Here is a 20,087-nt window from a genome sequence, read left to right as displayed (position 1 = left end):
TTTTATCATTGGTTTGGTGTGGTTTCCATGCTTTCTATTTTTTTTTCATTTTTTCTTTTTAACAAATTTTCATGTGATGGTAAATGATTGATAAACTTCAAAGTGTCAGCATAGCTAAGATGTCACATAATTATGCTTAAAATTATCTTATTTAGAAAAATAAAAAACACTTGGAAAATATGTGATTGACTAAGTTTGGGTGATTTGGATATTTGTATTGTATTTCATTTAAATTTGTAGACATTTATACCTATAAATAGTCATTTTTTTCTTAAATTACTTTTAAGTATATAAAATTTTAAGAACATAGAGAATTATCATTTATAATAATGATTTTGTTTCCGTGTCCTATCTTAGTGTGTTAGCCTTTTAAATGGTAATTCTGCAATATTTTTATTTTAAAAATTATCTTTAATGATTTGTTTTTATGCCTTATGAGGCTCTTTAATCATGCTTTATTTCCATTTTGTTGCAATGTTATTTTCTTAATTCTAGTTTTCTTATATTCTTAACCCTTTTATATCTTTTAAGTTCTAAGACATTGATAGTTGTAAATAATTACTTTTTTAGTAAATCACTTTTATGTATATTAAAATATAAAAAGATATTAGGAATTTAACTTTTGTTGCGGTGGTTGTTTTGTCATGAACCTTAAGTAATAATTTGTTTTTCTGTTTACTTGGATTTGAGAGGGAGTGAGTGGATGAATTTTGATGGATTTGAGAATAAATATGTGTTGTTTTTTCTAACTAGTGGGGCACTTCAACATATTTCCTATTCATACAAATGTAATAGCAAGGTTCATGCGTGTTCATTTCAATGTACTAGTATGTATTTTAAAGTGATGATTTGCAGAATACAAATGAAAAGGATCACCGTGGAAAGGAGATGTGCGAAGAATTACAGTTGATATTAGCTGCTTTTACTTATATGTTCTATTGCTATTACACACTCTATTCTCTTTCTTTTATTGTTCATGGATGTCTAAGCATATATTTGTGCTTGTCAGCTAAGCAAAACAAACATTCAAATTTTCTTTAATTACAAAACTAAATATTTAATTTTTATTTTATATCAAACAAATTGTATTTGTTTTTTCTATTACAATAATTAAAAAAAATTGAAAACTATTCATTAACCTTTTTTTAAAAATAATTCCAACTAATCCAAAAATAATTTTATATTACTTATAACATTAAGAATAATTTGATAATCTTCATTTTCTATCTATTAAAACATCTTTTTAATATATTACATGAGTCAAATTTCTCACAAACTTTACTTTCAAATCTAGTTTCTATCACTTCCAAAACCCTTAAAATAAACAACATATATTTTACTTTCAAATTCACTCAAATTAATCTACTCATTCTCCCTTAAATCCATCTTCATAAGTGAACACATCCTAAGGAATTTGGAAGTGCCAGTAAGTGAACTTAGAAGTAAAGTGTGTGAAAGTTTGTAAGTGATTTTACTTATGTGATAGATTAAAAAAAATATTTTAATAGATAAAAAATTAAGATTACCAAATTGTCCTTAATGTTAAAAGTAATATAAAATTAAATTTATGAGTTACATTTATTTTTTAAAAATTATTTGAAATACTAAACTTAATAAAAACATTGAAAATTATATGTTTGATGAAGTGGAATCTATTATAGGGACATCATATCCGGTTTCATGTATGCTGGAATCGGTTCGAGTGTTATGAGAATCGATTCTCTTATCATTGCATCTCATTTGCAATTGGTTTCAAGCTATGGGAATCAATTCCCTTGTCATATATGCATCTCATTGGAATCACTTACAACACTAATGGGAATTGATTCCCTGTGTTGGGTTCGCTCCATGGTGGAATTGGTTTCACCTCAATGGAAATGGATTTCCACTCCTTCATCTTCAACCATGAGCTTCATGCCCTCTAGCTCCAACACTAACGCCATGCACATGAAAAAAAAAATGTGAAGAAGAGATGATTTAATTTAAGGGTAAAAATACATTTTCACACTTATTGCTCTCAAATCACCTAAGTTAAGTGAGAGTAAAAAATCTCTACATCCTGCAAAAATTTTCATTTTTTCGCTCTCAAATTTGCAAATCAAAACGTCTTAGTCACCTACAAATCCTTCTTCACCATTTGTTGTCAACAATATCACACGTAAATGAACACAACTTTAAGTCTCTTTTTGAAAAAAAAATACTTTGACACATTTCTACATTCATTTGACACATTATTTCTCACTTTTCTATTATAAAAATCATGTTAAATAAGTGTAGTAGTCTTTTTTCTATTTCCTTTTTATTACATTGTTATTTTATTTATAAATTCTAGTTCTTTATATTCTTTACATTGTTATTATTATTATTTTTCTTACCGGATTCATCTCTCATTTCCTTGTTATATTTTTAATGTCATGAATGTTTTTGAGTAAATGAATCATAACTTTACATGAATTCCTTCATGATTCAAGCCATAAATGACATTACATTTCTATTCTACACTATTATTTGACTTAATATTATGTATTTTTTTATCGACATTTATGTGTGTATATATATATATATATATATATATATATATATATATATATATATATATATATATATATATATATATATATATATATATATATATATATATATATATATATATATATACTTTCCTATTTGTATTCAATTAACAGTGATAATGACAAGGAACATTTTACAATGTTTTAGGTAATTCTTTTGTAAAGGATGGCATTGTTTATCTAAGATTTTACAACACTACTCGCCAGCAAAACGTGGTGTTAGAATGAAAAAATAAACATATAATTGAAATTGTTAGAGCTCTCTAAAGCAAAAGTCTCTAAGTATGGTTAAGGGAGTTTATTTTAACAATCACCTAATTGATCAATAGAGTACATACTAGGATTTTGAACTGCCGCACTCTCATACAAACATTTACCACACGTTTTCCTTATTCACGACTTATAACTAACATTCGCTAAGTATAAAATGATTTATTACACTTGTTACATATAATTAATATAATTAAATAACCAATTAAATGCGTATGTATACAGGCCTAAAATAATCTATTATAACTATTTATTAGCATCTCAACTTAATGATCAATTATCCACTTAACAATTGATTATTATGACTTAAATGTGTTTCACAAGCTCTAAATAATATATTTATTTGTTTTTTATATTTTTCAATAATATTTTTCACAAAAAAATAAATAATTATTCTAAAAGGTAAATCACTCAATGTTCTAAAAGACCTCAGAATACATATTTATGTATTTCAAATTGAGATATAATTGTATTATATTATACATGTCCAAATATATTTCGGTCACGTCAATATAAAATTATCTTTGGCTAAGTATATATATCAGTCAATTGAGTCGATATATATCTGGTTCACATATTCAACCAAGAGGGGATCATACCAAGCATATTGTCACTCATGATAATCCATAATTAAGCTAAGAAAAAAAAAGATCAATACATAATTAGGTCATGTGGCTTAAGCCTATCCAAATAAGAATCCATTAACATAGTAGTATAAATAACATGTTTTATGAGATACATTAATTATATTAATTAATTAGCGCATTTATTGTAACCTAACACACTTAGCTAACTTTAGAGGACAAGTATATCATACTTTGAGCTATGATTGCTTGAAGTTAGAGTGACTATATTCGGCTTTACATAAACAATAATCATAAACACGACAAAAACACAAATCTTATCTACATAAAAATTGAAAAAAATACTTACCATAAATATAGACAAAATTTGCAAGACAATAATGCTAGAAACTTTTACAAATCATTTGATGATTACTCTAGAATATTTATACTTTCAACATATTGTCAGAGAAACTAAACACACTAATATTACAATTAAGTTTAATGCGCAATTTATTCTCTATATTTAATATTATGATTCATTTTTCAATATTTTTTTATTGAGTGTTAATATTTATTAAATAGACTCAATATAATTCTTTCTGTTAAATTGATCATAATATCATTGAGAGATGTCACATGTGAAAATCTTAATATTTTTTTCTTTAAAAAATATTACATACTTAAATAAGAGAGACTCTAAAATAAAAAAAATGACCTAAATTTTAACATATTAATATTCAATTTTTGATAAATGACATCTTATAAACAATATTAATACGAGTTATGTTAAATTACATATTTAGAAAAAAACTCTATTAAATCAAAATTAAATATAAAAATAGAAAGAATTGAAAAACTAAATTACTATTTTTTATTAAATGTTTTTATTATTAAGATGTTATATAAATCATCAGTCTTGTATGTTATACTAATGATATATTAAATTTTATGATAGTGTTATCATGTAATATATTAAAAATTACTAAAAAAAATTAACTTGTTATAATTTAATTTTATAATAAATTATTTATAAAATTTCTGAATTATATTTGTAATATCACAAATACGGATAATTGATACTTTAAAAATTAGAAATGTTCTTTCGAAGGTTTATCTATGATCCTTTATATCTATCTTTTACCAAAACGAATATTTACTCATACGAAAATTATGGAGTGAGACTCTGGCACATACGAGAATTTTCTATAACCCATCAATGTGGTGTCACAGACAAGCTAAACGATCAGGCTGTCTATCCCCTAATTATCAGAATCCCATTATTAATGTCACTGTTTAACCAAAAAAATCTGGTTTACAGAAGTTAAAAATACTTTAAGTTTTATCCGTTATTTTTTTTAGAAAGAAAAAGAATATTTTCTTTGAGTAATTATGAGAGAAAATACTCCATTAAAATAATAAAAGGACGGAGACATTACCTTACCTAGCAGTCAAAATGTAATTAAAGATTGGTTGATTTTGTTGGTCCTCATTCATCTGTGATCTGATGAGAGTACTTTTGATGTTAATTAATGCATCTGATCCTTAGGAATAGGGTTTTTAGGTAGTGTTTGCGTTGCAGCAGCAGCACGGATGGTGGTGGGGCCAAAAATTTGGAGTTTTGACGCCATAGAAGGGGAGCACACATACGTAGCAGTAGGCGTAGGTACTAGCAGCAGCAGCTACCCTTTGGGTTACATATTCTGCTTTCTTCAGTCAGGTGAGTGACTCACTCACTCAATGCGCCTTGCATTTAAGAGCTCTCTTCTTTTGGTACTGCAATTAAAGACTCTTTCCTATCATCTTCTCCGTCCCACGTTCATAAACAAATTTCATACAATAAATAATATGTAAATTTTATCTAATTTTAAAAAATAAATAAAATTTCAAATTTCATTTCTTAACTATCATCTTAATCTTCAATTTTACTGCTCTCTTTTCTTCTCTCCCATCGTATCATTGAAAAAATTGTCCAAGACAGACTTTTTTTACCCTCTCCTTTCACACTCGTGCACACCAAGGAACTACGTTATCCTATTCATTACACAAGTACCTTCAAATATTACTTATAAGACAGTTTCGCAGATATGAACTTTGGTCGAAGGTAATAATACAGTAGCTTACTATTTAAATGTGAAAAGTATGGGATCTTTGGTCTGTTTTTTCTCAATCTAAAAGTCCAAAAAGTTACAAAAGTCATAATTTAGGTAAAGCGGAGAGATATAGATTTCTGCGGAAGATTCGGTGTAACAACAACTGAATTACTCCTCCACTTCCCCATTTCATCCTACAAAAATGTACCTAAAATGAAAAAAAAAAATCCCCTTTTTACATAATACTTCAGCCTATCATTATTTTTTTCCGTACCTTTTTTCTTTTTTACTTTAATTATAGTCTTCGGCTAAACGATATAATTTCGTGGTATTCTTTTAGGGTCAAGTATACGAATAATTGTGATGAAAGACTTGGCCATGTTTTAAATTTTATGTCGTAAGATAATCGCATTAATAGTCTAAAATTTAATTATGCTTATGCATTAATAGGATGAAGATAAAATGATAAATTAGAAAGTGGGGGCAAATAGAAAAAAAAAAATTGAAAGGAGGTTCCAAAATTAGGAAACGGAAGCTGTCGGCGAAACCCCAGACTGTCCCCACTCCTATTTATATACAAAACCCTTTTCATTCTCATACCATCCTCACCCACTCACTCTTCTCCAATGCCTGCCCACGCGCCTCCAATCAACAAACACTCTCCGCCGCCGCCCAAAGAGGTCCATTTCAGAGGCGTCCGCAAGCGTCCCTGGGGCCGCTTCGCCGCCGAGATCCGCGATCCCTGGAAAAAGACCAGAAAGTGGCTCGGAACCTTCGACACCGCCGAGGAAGCCGCCAGGGCCTACGACACCGCAGCAAGAACGCTCCGAGGGCCCAAGGCCAAAACCAACTTCACCTACGTCGTTGCTCCTGCGATTTTCGCTGCCCCTGAATCTCAGGCCCCAGCCCATGACCCGCTCGCTAGACCGGTCGAGTTCTTCGGCCTTCCCTTGTTCTTCACCACGGATGCAGATTCCGGGGCGCCGGTGAGGTCGGAGTACAAGGGCTACAAATTGGAGAACATTGCCGGATTTGTGGTTACCAAGGAAGAGAAGAAGAAGCCGTTTTTGTTCGACCTTAATCAGCCGGCGCCGCTCTTCTGAAGCGGCCGGCGGAAAACGTCGGCGGCGATGGCCTAGTGTTTTTCTTTTATATATATTTTCTTTGAATTTGTTTATATGACTTATTTTGGGTGCTACATGCCATTGTTGTGATGTTGTACAGTTCAGGTTATAGGTTTTGAGCAACATTTTGATTATTGCGGTAGAAACCAGCTGGGGATATGTTTAAAGTTTATTTAGCTATTTGTTTGTCGTTTGTTGCATCCTTGGATTATCACTGAACCTATGTTAGTACGTACAGTTGCATACTTCAAAGCGTAAAGCTTTTTGGGTCTGTTTTCACCACCGTATAAACTTGAAATTAATCAACTCTAATTTACCCAATCAGTTGTTTTGCAGTTGTGAGCAACAGTAAATTAAGTAAAAGTTGCTTCTTCTTTTGTTTTCAAAATCAAGTAAAGGTAATACCTACAAACATGGGCAGGCAGAAGTGCAGAATCGATTAAAGTTTCAGAAAAATGGAAAAAAGAAACAAAAGAAAAGGAAGGAAAGGGGCGAAGGTTTAATGTATACTGTGCATGAGACTCAACGTGCCATTGGCGAAGGTTTGGATGTTCAAGTCCCATTATATTTATATATAATTTTTGTTTCCTTAGTTAGTGACCCACCTAAATCAAACCATACACACACATAAAGACTATCCAAAAATCTTCCTACCAATCCCGAGTGGCGTATACGAGCTTTACCCAACAATCAATTACCATTATATATTTTTCTTAGATTACTAAAAAGAAGAAATTAGAATAGAACAGGTTTTTGTGTACAAGGTCTTTCCGTTCTTATGTGCATTGCATTTATTGTACATGTGCTGAGTTCCTTTCCAAAATTGTGAGTGAGGTGAAAAATTTATATCTTTCTGAACATATTTGGGTTTTGTCATCCCATATGTTGCATTCCTTTTTGCTTCATCTCCTTGGTGCTTGAGATTAACTTGAAGGATCTCCAATTCATGTGTTATTTATTTGCTTCTTCTCCTAGTTACTTGAGCTTGACATATTTGATGGTTTGTCCATTCAAACTCATCACACCTACAAATCACTAAATACACCTACACATGCTATCCGGAATAATTTACAATTGTCACTACAATCCCTAATAGTCATAATTAAAGTGATACACACACACACATATGATTTTTATCTCTTGTTCACAATAATTATAAGTAAAGCATTGAACATTAGTAGCGGTCCAAATATGAGAAAGTTAGATTGGACAGTGAGTTTCATTTCTATATAATATTTTTATTTTAAAATTTAAAAATAAATTATATAGAATCGTAGTCTGTTATAATAATTAGTATTGAAATTATGCATGTAATTTTTTAGTTAAAAATTCATTATATTTATTTTATTTATTCAAAATAAAATTAATTTTTTAGATAAAAAATTAACTTATATAAAAATTTGAATAATCCGACCAAATTAACTCGCAATCTATATTCAACTAATCATATAAATTAAATAATTAAATATAAATTTTAAAATAATAAATTTAAGTTATAGTAGATTGATCAGGTTGAATTCGAAATCGATCCAATCCAATTTATGATAAGATCTACCTATTGCTGTATTTTAAAATGATGATTTTTTAATAAAATTAAGTGGAAAAGTTATCAATTATAGTGAAATAAAAGAAATAAGAAAAACTATAAATTTTAAAAGTAGGAAATATATAAAATTTAAAATTCCTATGTTTGAAAATTTTCATAAATTTTTCTCGCCTCAATTAAATTATTTTTATAAATGTTCATATATTTTTAAATTTTCAAATTCAGTTATCTAAACAATATATTATATCATAAAAATTAAATTATCGTGTAGGTATTCTCCTTCGAAAAGTAAGGATAAGTTATATTATTCTTATTTTTTTTAAAAAAAAACACTAGTTTGTATCATCTTATTTCTTTTTTTTTATAATATATTTTAATCATCATAGATATGGAAAGTAGAACCACCTTAACGACGTTTTTTTTAAGGCATCATTCTCCCCTGAACCCACCCACCAGACAAAGTCGAATAGCACGGGCAAGATATCGTTCAAAGGGACGATGGTGATAATGTGAATAAAAAAATGGGAAAAGAATGAGCAGATAACTTCGAAACTAGTCAAGATTGAATACTAGGTTTTTTTTTTTTATGAATGGATCGATTTTCCTTTTAAATTATTGAAATGAATAAATTTTTAAAATTGCTCACATAAACAAATTGTACTTTAATTAAGCTTATAATTTCGTTTTTCAAGTTTAGATATTATTTAAAAGTTCGTGTGTCATACAACATTTATTTTTTTGAGGATGAAGATCAAATCATAACTTTTATTATATATGCAGAAAAATCTTCATTACTTAAGTTTTTTAAAAAAGTTAACAATTTAACAGTGTTCAAAATTTGAAAAAAAAATGTTACTATTTTTTTATTAGATTTAAAAAATTTCAATACATTGAACCTTACTCTCTTGGAAAGTGGTCAACATTGATTAATAATGACATGAGCTTCGTTCATTCTGACTAGGACGAATATATTGAAAAAGATATTGGAGTGTTATATTTAAGTACTTCTGGATTTTTATCTATAAAATTAATAAGTTTTGACTTCATTAATTAGAATTATGATAATATTTTTAATAAATAAATATTATATGTTAAATGAAACCAGGGTATAAATATATTATATAATTAAGAGTCATTTTTAATATGTTAAATAATTATTTAATGAGTTTAATAGTAACTAGTACACTAAATAGGATGTTTGACATCAAAATCTAACATTTTTTGCTAGTTGTTTTTCACTATTAATTATAAACCCTTACAATAACACTACGACTTTTTGTGCTTTCTTATATTGCTATATAGGGAAAAATCATTGTTTATAAGATTATATAAAATATTGTTCTCTTGGATATACCGACAAGTACAATTTGTATATAGTGCTGCCTATATGATGAAACCGTTCTTAAAACCAAGCGCAACCTCTTGGATTATTAAACATTTTTTTATAGTAAATAACATTTTATACGGTAATAATAGAATTAAAATATTGTAATGTTTCTAAAGAAATTATGTAAAGCATTCTAATTTTCTTATTGAGAAGAATTTTAAAAAATTACATCTCTTTCATGAAAAGCTCTAAATGAGCATGAAAGTGAAATATGTGGAGAACTTTTACACTATAATAAGCATGACACAAAAGAACCAAACTTCCAACTTTAAGATAAGAAAGTACTTAATGGAAAATGGGGGAGGAGAAAAGAAGAAGAAGAAAGGAATAGAAATAGACCGAATAGTAAAATTATTTAGACGAAGGAAAAGAGGGTACCAAGCAAAGAAAAACAAATCAAAAATATTTTTTTAATTCTAATTAATATGATAGAGTAATTTTTTTTAAGAAAAATACTAAAATGTCTTATAAAATGAAATTTAATTAAATATTAAAAATGTTTAAGTGCGTAATTAAATATTAAAAATATTTAAATGTTTATCGCGTAACTTGAAATGTATTCTTTCTCATAAAAATAACTATTAATTATTTAGTACTTGTTAATGTTCGTAATTTTATAAAATAATTTTATTTTTAAAATGTAAATTACAGTTAAAATAAATCATAAATTTAAATAAAAATTATTATGAAGTTTTGGTTGATAATAGATATTATATTTCAAAACAATGTATTAAAATAATTATTTCATGGAATACCAAAATTTAAATTTATTTATTTATTTTATTATAATAATATTCAAATATTAATTCAATATTAGTCATATTAAAAATTAAGAATTATATAAAATTAAGAATTATATGGTTTATGGAGTTTTTCTTTATGTTGATAATAAGTTTTTTTTTACTTAATATCTTTTTTAATTTCAATATTTACCGTAATTGTTAGATCTTTATTTTTTTATGATTGTATTTAGTATGAATATTTTTATATTGTATTATTTTATCAAGTCAATGCTTTTTAAAAGGGTGACATAATGGGTTAACCTGTTTAGGCCTGACTCGATATTGGTTTGTCAAAAACGAACCAGGCCAGACTGATTTGTTAATTGAAAATAGGTTGAACTTTACAACTTGGTTCTTCGAGTTACAAGACTAGTTCGTCTATTTTTTGTTATCATCAAAATATAATATCACATGGAAACAAACTAAAATTTTATATTTTTTTGACTGAAAATGGGTTGATGTCGGACTATCGAGCTATCAAGCTGATTTCGGATTGAAAAGAACTATTATCTGGGTTGTTTGAGATATTGGTCGAGCTATATCAAACATTGGTTATGTCGTCGTACTGTGTTAATGAAATTGGTTGGCTCGACGTAACTTACTATTCGGCTTATCGAATTGTCAAACTTGACGAACCGAGTTAGTTTGAGTTCTTATATTAAAAATGTTGTCTCGACCTATCTTTCATTGGTGGACTAATAAAATAACTCATGAGGTTTCACCTTTTTGTAATCTCCAATTCTCTAATAATATTAATGTTAATTTAACAAAACCATATTCACTTTTTTTAATAATATTAAAACTATATTTAATAAAAAAATATTGAATAATTACTATAAATATTATAATAAAAAAGAATTATTATTATTTTTTTTACTTTTGGAAAGTTGAAAAATGAATCTCAAACTCACATCTAATCGTCCATTGGAATCCGCATGACATTTACTCTTTTAAGAAAAGTGTAAAGTTTTTACATTTCTTTCCTTTGTTTTCTTTCAGGTACTTGTTATTTTACATTGTATCTTGAAAAATGGTTGAATTTTCAATCTTGAATCTGTAAATGAATTCTGTTTCAAACATAATATTTATGGTTATGTTTTATTAAATTTTCCCAAATCTCTGCAAAAGAAGATTTATTGAGTGTATGATCCAAGTGGCTTTGGATATTATAGACCAGAAAAATAGTTAAAAGAGAATACCTCATTAAAAACAGTCATGAAAGTTTTCAAATTGTACCAATAATATAGTTATAAAAAATACCTGAAAAATATTTTTTCATAAAGTTGATTTCTTTAATAATTTTTTGCAAATATTAAAATTTGATTAGTTTATCAGGTTAGTCAAAAATTCTGATTCGGTAGTTTAAGACTGAAGTTTTTACCAGAATTGAAAACTGTATGATTTTTTATTAAATAAATTTATTTAACGTGTAATATAAGTTTTAAAAATATAAGTAAATTTCAGCCATAAGATTTTATGTCTATGTATGTAGTCTTCTAATAATAATTCAGGCTGTTTTAAATATGTTTTTTGAAAATATTATTGAGAAAAAATGTTTTAAATTTTCCATATTAAAAATATTTCCAATCCTTTCTTTCTAGTGTAGGCCTTTGATGTTGGGTTAGGCTATTTTTTGTCAACAGAAACAGGCAAGATACGGGAATATTTTTATGCACCCCTTTTTTCTTTCTACACCCCATTAAAAATATGATTCACTTCAAGGTATATTTTCAGGATTCATTCCATTTTTTTATTTAAAAATATATTTCGAATTGTGTAATCAGAATTCATTTGAAAAAAAAATATTATATTTAAAATATTCTTAATAATATTAAAGGAGTATCTATACTAATAAATATAATACAATAAATCTAGACAATAAATAAAAATATTCATATGAAAATAAAATCGATAAATATTATGTGAAATTATTCTGATTGTTCTTCATTTTTATCGTACTCTCAGTTGGCATTAAAATACTTCAATTACTCTTAATATTAAATGATTAATTTTATTAATAAATATAATGAATATAGACAATAAACAGAAAATATTCTAATTATTTTTATTATTAATAATAAGAAGAAGAAAAATAAATAAGTACAATAATAATAATAATAATCATATAATAATAATAATAATGATAATGATAACAACAATAATAATAATATTAATAATAATAATATATTATACAGTTCAGAATAAATTTTCAGATTAAAAAATACATTATAAATGATATAATCAGAATATAATAAAACCTCGAATAATATAATTTAAAATGTATTTATGACGAAAATAAACTCAAAACTGTATTCACGAATTGTAGATTCCTAAATAATATAGAATATATTTTCGGCATCAGAAATATATTTTGAATTATATAATCGAAATGAAATAAAAACCTTTACAAAGCTTGAATGTTGAGATGCGTTGGAAACCATGGAAACTCAGGAGACGATGGGTTGAGGGTATGGATGACAAAATAATTTATATTGTGAGTAAAATTTGTAATAAATATTAAATAAATATTTTTAAGAATATCCACATATAATGAATATGAATATTTAATTCTTGATGGAACAAGTATAGTTTTATGATATTTGATATATGAATATTCACTATTCGTTAATAATTATTAATTATTAGTAAATTTTATTTAAGTATGTTTTCTAAATTTAAGTGATCAAAATAAATTTATCAATGAAAAATATATTAATAACGAAAAAAATATTTAGAATTGCCTTCATATAATTTTATTCTTTTAATTTATATGTATGAGAAGTTAATTTTGTAATAGTTTAATTTTTTTAAAACTTATATATTTGTAGAACTCATTTAAATTTATCTTATATTTACTACTATTAATATTTTATTGTGTGATTTAATTTAAATTTTTATTAAAATTAATTTTTTTAAACTAAAATTATACTTTAAAAAGTTATTTTAAGATTATTTTATTTAAAATAACAAAATAAAATATAAAAATATTTATAAATATCTATAGATATCTGCATGTATAATAAAACCTACGGATATTTTTTCATAAATATTCAAGATAACAAGATAATTTTTGTAAAGCGAAGCAAATAACAAATACACAATGTTCTTATCATATATAATCTGTTATCAATCCTAACTAAGAGGCCGATGGGGGCGAGGGAGACAGGGTTAAGGGTTTAAACCTAATTTAATGAAAAGTGTTTTGGAAATTAAAGGTTTTATGGAAGTACAGAAAGAAAAAAAAGGAGGTGCATGAAAAAATTGGGTTCAAGATACTCAAGCCCGAAGGTGCGTAAAAGACAAAATTAACTTTAGACATTCAATTTTCCGTTTTCGGCTGTTCTTTCTTGTGGATTACGTGATCCGGGAATTCCTTAGATTTAGAATCTAGTAATGTTTTTTTGGACTGTTAAATTCAACTTCTGAGTTTATAAGTCTATTTCCAATTATATTATTAAAAAGTCAACTATTTTTTGAAAAAATATCTTTTAAGTTGAGTAACTCGACATACATTTTCAAAATAATTTTTTAATTATGTACTCTAAAATAGATTTCAAGTTCTGAATATTGTTTTTAAATTGCACGAGATAGAAGTTTACATTTTATTGTATAATGTATACATTTTCTTTCTTGCAAATTGCATTGTTCGAAAGTTATTCTCTAAACATTGTGTAAATTGTACAATTTAAAATAAATTATTAAATTCAAACTTTAAAATTACACAATCTAAATTAAAAATAACTTTTGAATTGTTTTCAGACTACGCAAATCTTCATATTACAAAGCAAAAGTAAGAATTTTAACTTTTATGAAGATACATTACAAAGGAGGTGTAAAAATTGTGTAATTGATATAACTTTTCAATTGTGTTTTATTTCCATTTAAGTTTGAAATACACTTATATTTAAAATATAATCTATAGCATAAGGTTCACGAACAAGGCAAAGTAAATCAAATAAAAAATTATTATATCTATCTATTTACTACAGATAAAAAAACGGAAATATTACTTAAATTATATAAACATTAGTGTTTTTGTGTACGGTAATAATAAGATGATACTAAAATAATGAAAAAAAGAATAAATCAAAATGTGTCGCGAGAAAGTGAGACAAAAGTGATGGTCAATAATTATGGGGTTGTTGGAACCGTTGAAGAGGTTGGGCCACGGAGGCAAAATGTAGCCGTTGGTAATAGGATGGGCCAATGAAATATCGCCAAGTGTGAAATATGTACCTAAAGTTCCTTGACTACTGCCTTTGTTTTTAGGCTATCTTGCGATTTAGGTGAAGAGTGTCTTCTTCTTCCGTTGACATTAAGTTACATCCATTGTTAGGTTCAGTTTTTATTTTCTTTCGATTTGGGGTGCAATGGATTTGGAAAAACTATAAAAAGAAGAAAATGTTTTCTCACAAACTAATCAACATAATGATACTTCTAATCTATTTCCTTTTATTTTGTTATCTTCTAATTTATTTTGCTTCACTTTGTACCATCAGTCCTAACATATCCTACATAAAATTGATATTAGAAACTATTTTCTCAAAAACAAAAATCTACAAATAACAAGTTTATTGTCTATTATCATCATGGTGTAAATACCATTTTTTTTATTTAATTGATTTTTTCAACCTAAACATTTTTTTAATTATGAAAAGAATAAAAAGTATTTACAAGTAAATTATAAAAATCTATTTATATTTTTTTATAATAATAATAAGAATAGTTTTATTATTTTAAAAATATAACACATGCAATGATTATAACTCATCCTGCAATAAAGTTATAAATATTATTTATATTTAATTTTATTATAAATAATGATTTTATTATGAAAAAAATGAATACATATAACATAGTTATTAAAAAAAAGGTAAACACATGCGTATTTATTTGTCATGCAAAAGGAATATAAGCATTAACAATCTCTCTAACCCCTTATTATACACATTTTATTATTAATTCAAGTTTATTAAAACTTAATATCACAATCTCATTGTTGTAATCATTACACAGTTTGAAATTTGTGACATTTCATTTTATGATGTCATAATAAATAAAATATAAAAAACAACTTAAGAATAATATATTGAAAGTTAACTTTTATTTCACTTTTTTTTATAAACTATCACTTTTATCATAAAGTATCAATTTCTTCTAAGCAGTTCTTAAAATAAGCATGTATATAAATAATTTCTTAAATATTAAATTCTTACTTTTAATTATTACAAAATCCTTCAAATTAATATTTTAATGTTGAAAATCCAACCAATTTTAGAAACCAATAATAAATTTTCACTATAGTAATTAATTTATAAATTAAAAATTACTAATATATATAAGTCAATATTGTGAATAAAAATTATAATTAATAATCGATTAGATTTTAAATTAATCACTAACATTAATCATCAAAATTTTGATTACTAAAAGAATTAATATCTAAATTAGTCACTAATATTAGTAATTAATTTAGACATTAATTATTTTGATATATTATTTTGATCGCTAATGTTATTGATCAATTTAGAATTTAACTGATCATTAATTATAATTTTTTATTTATAATAGTAACTATTTTAAAGTCTGAATTAATCACTATAATAATTAATTATTTTTTATCTCTAAAATTTATTATTATTTAAATCTTTTCTTTTCTTGTGTAAACACTAAATTGATATATGATTTGTCTTGATTATTTTTCTTAAAATATTTAGTTAAATTGATGTATGTTTAATATTTTATTAACATACTTTTTATGATATATAAAATCATACTTTTTATTAAATATCTATTAAACTCTCTCTTTCGTTTTATGTCCCCTCTTATTATATTTTATCTCTTACAAATTTATCTCTCTTTTTCTCTCTCTCTCTCGATCCTATTTGCTTTAAGGAAGTGGTCTTATGAGAAAAGGAAAGAAAGGAAATGCATGGATGTATTGCATTTATAATTGATTTGTCAAGAAAATAGTGGAAAGAAGATGAAACTCACATGTCCAACATCCTCAGTATGAAAAACCATGAGATTTGGATGAAAATAGAGTTTGCTCATGTCATATTTCCATTTACATTAGGTTCATGTGATATGTTTACATCATCATTAGTGTGAGAAGAAAAACATAACATAATGAATTATGTCATTTAATTTATAATTATTTTTATCAATAAATGATAGTTGTTAGTTTTGTTAATGTGGAAAGAGTTGAACTCACAATATCTCTCATCTTTTTTTCTAAATTCTTCAAACCAATTTTATATCTCCCAAATGCTAGTAGAGGAGTTGAACTCTCCTATCAACTTTTACTACCAGGTCACCCTTATAATTCCATCAAGTATGTTTTAATACAATTAATTATATATCTACATTTACACTGTGTTTTTTTTCCAGTGATTCCACGTAAAGGCGACAACTTTGTTTCTTTTATGTTATTTGTAATGATTTGTGATAGAAGAATAGAAGGTGAGAAGAGAAAGTTTATCCTCTCACCATAGAGGAGATATGAGAAGAAATACAATCCTGCGTTTGTGTAATAACATAAATAACCTAGCTAAATAGAATTGCATTTACACTCCGTAATAATAATTTTATTTTATTAAAATATAGTATTTAATATTTTCAAACAATCATATATTAATTTTATTAATAATTTATTACAATAATTAATATTTTTAATTCAAAAAATAATCATTTTATTTTATTTTTCAATAGTTTTAAATAAATACATTTTATTTTATATTCATTTTATAATAAGGACAAAATTGTAATCCTACATTTTAATTCATTAAAACATTTTTTATCTCTTGCATTCAACACATCATTCATTAACTTTTACAAATTTTACTCTCAAATTTTTTTAGGTTCACTTCTAAATCCCTTAAAATGAACTCTCTTCTTACTCGAAAAATTACAGAAAAAAATACAAAATTTGATTGAAAAAGAGGAAGGTGAAATTATATAAACATACAGGCACTAGTACAAAAATATCGTATAACGTCGTTGTTTTTTGTCTTTGTCGAATTTGAGATCGACGTCATATAGGGAGACGTTAAATTGACGTCAAATTTTAAAAATTCGACATTAATCAAATTGACATCGAATTTTGTTAATATTCGATGTTAAGCAATTTTTTTGTTTTTTTTAATTAATTGTAATCCTTTTTTACAATTCTACGAGACCTGAAAATCAGAAAACAACAAATTTCAGTTTTTGATATTTTATAAAGCATGAACTATGAACGTGTAGTATAGTATCAATACCAAACAACAATAACAAACAACAAACAAGTTCAATCAAACAACAATAACAACAAAAAACAAGTTCAACAAAAAACAACAACAAACAAGTTCAACAAAAAACAACAAACAAGTTCAACAAATAAGTTATTCAAAACGAAAACGAAAACTAACCTTCAGGTGGGTTCGTTGAAATAAAGTGTTTCCACCAATGAGAGAGAAAGCAATGCGCCTATGAAGAATAAGAACATGAAAATAATCGGTCAAAACAAACGAAAATTATACATAAAGTAGTTAATTAACATGCATTTGTATCAAATGATAGAAAGATTACATGTGATGGTTGTCAAACTTCGTTCGAGAAAAGTTTGAGAAGAGAAGAGGGTCTCGCGCGCTGATATAAAGTGAATGAATTTTCAATCTCCCGTTCAAATTAAAAGGGTGAAACTTTTGGCTGACAAATAATACGTCGAAGCTCGTACAAAATTCAACTTATTATATGTGGTTTAAAAGAAAAAGGAAAAATGAATTAAAAAGAGATTACTTTTTGGCTTCTAGCTGACAAATAATACGTCGAAGTCCTTACAGAATTCGACGTATATTATTTGTTGTTTAAAAGAAAAAAGAAAAAATAATTAAAAAGGTATCTCTTTGGCTTCTGACTGACAAATATTAACACCTATTGGATTCGACATACTATTGGTGGTTTAAAAGAAAGAAGAAAGAGAATGGCGCGCTAGTTTAAATAATTACCATCATAGAACGTCAAATTGAACGGGGATTCGACGTTCTACAATTGCATTTATTTACAAAAATGTCACCGATCATTTTTAACATTGGCTATTCAGTGGTTTTGGACGTTGAACGCGTGACGTTATACGCTATTTTTACACTAGTAAAGAAAAAGGGAAAATGAAATTTGAATGAAAATGTGAATATTTCTTTAAATAATTATTACCCATGATAATTATTTTATAATATAAGATTATCTTAGACATTATCTTAAAATTTATTAATCATTTGTTATTATATAAAAATTTATTAAAAATTAAAATAAAATAATTTATAATAAAATGTACACTTTATGATACATAAATAAACTATATATGTTATAAAAAAAAATAAATACATAAAAACAAAATATTGAACTACTTATATATTGTTTTTTATAAATAAAAACTAAATTAATTAATTTATCAGTATAAAAAAATTTCAAGAAAAATATAAAAAACTCTAAAATGTATATCTCTAAATTACCATTTATTGAATATTTAAGAATCACTTCTCAATAAAAGAAAATTCCCCCTCCAAGCATTTATGGAAAAGAAGGTTCCATGATAATTTCAGTGCTTCTGGAAAGTCATGGCAAACTTATCTCTCTCCTTTCATCTGAAACAATAGACAACATCTTCATATTATGCGTTGTAGCTTCTAACCTATTCTCGCATCCAGTACTACCACGTAGTCAAAACCCCAAAACGCCAAACAATGCTCCTTTACTTACTTGACCCATTCATAGTTTTAGAATAAAAACTAATGTAAAAATACTATAATAATCACAATTATGCATAAACACCCAATGTTTAGTTGTCAACATGTCATGTTTCTGCCGCGTGGGACCCACATCGCTCGAGTGCCCCACGGGATTTCATGGACTCGCTGGCATCGCTGATCATGAAGTAAACGACAGCCAAACACTGCCTTTCCTTTTTATTATTATAACGCTAACACCATACCTAAACGACACCGTTCATACCCAACTCAACACAGGCACATGTAAAACTTTGCCCTGAATCTTCTTCTTCTTCATTATCTGAAAAACACAAAAACAGTGTGGATCTATAATTTCATCATCCGATTAACGTTAATCTTTCAAACTTTCCGATTTTAATTACTTTAGATGCGATGTCATCCACGTCTTCCTCCACGCCACATTACAGTTCTTTCCCCTCGCCCTCATCATCATCCACCGCCACTCGTCCTTACTTTATCACACGCGCCGCCACATCCGCACGCGCCGCTTTTGCCACGCGCAGACCATGGGAAGAGGTATTCGCGCTCTACTCTTTCACGCGTCCCCACTCCATCAACGAAGCCACCATGCGCGTGAAACGCAACCTCAACCACTTCCGCGTGAACTACTTCATGATGGTGCTGTTTGTTCTCTTTCTCAGCCTCCTCTGGCACCCGCTCTCGATAATCGTGTTTTTGGTGGCGCTGGTCGCTTGGTTCTTTCTCTACTTCTTCCGGGACGAGCCGGTGATGGTGTTCGGCTCCTCGGTGGATGATAGGACGGTGGCGGCTGTCCTTGCGGCAGCGACCGTCGTGGCCTTGGTGTTCACCGGCGTGTGGGTGAACGTGGTGGCTTCGATTGTCGTCGGGATTGCGCTGGTGATATTGCACGCTGCTTTTAGGAGCAGTGAAGATTTATACTTGGATGAACACGAGGGTTACGACGGTGGGTTGCTTTCGGTGGTTGGGGGTACCCCTACAAAACGAACGGGAGGGTACACTTAG

General features: G+C 27.1%; 2 protein-coding genes across 2 annotated transcripts; both read left to right on the top strand.

Moving 5' to 3' along the window:
- Positions 1-6,054: 6,054 nt before the first annotated feature.
- LOC108347966 (ethylene-responsive transcription factor 3) lies at positions 6,055-6,799 on the top strand. The gene has a single exon (XM_017587435.2). It carries the CDS (start codon positions 6,123-6,125, stop codon positions 6,597-6,599), a length of 477 nt encoding a protein of 158 aa, XP_017442924.1. The 5' UTR covers positions 6,055-6,122; the 3' UTR covers positions 6,600-6,799.
- Positions 6,800-19,475: 12,676 nt separating this feature from the next.
- LOC108347929 (PRA1 family protein F3) lies at positions 19,476-20,087 on the top strand. Its single transcript, XM_017587389.1, has one exon. The coding sequence runs from the start codon at positions 19,476-19,478 to the stop codon at positions 20,085-20,087; it is 612 nt and encodes a 203-aa protein (XP_017442878.1).

Source organism: Vigna angularis, chromosome 2 (assembly GCF_016808095.1).
Source record: "Vigna angularis cultivar LongXiaoDou No.4 chromosome 2, ASM1680809v1, whole genome shotgun sequence".
NCBI classification, from domain to species: Eukaryota; Viridiplantae; Streptophyta; class Magnoliopsida; order Fabales; family Fabaceae; genus Vigna; species Vigna angularis.
Note: the sequence above shows the minus strand (reverse complement) of the source record. Positions and strands in the feature narration are given on the sequence as shown.

What these genes read in the sequence shown, in the direction of transcription:
- LOC108347966 (XM_017587435.2), top strand. Translation starts at nt 6,123, where the DNA reads ATGCCTGCCCACGCGCCTCCAATCAACAAACACTCTCCGCCGCCGCCC.
- LOC108347929 (XM_017587389.1), top strand. Translation starts at nt 19,476, where the DNA reads ATGTCATCCACGTCTTCCTCCACGCCACATTACAGTTCTTTCCCCTCG.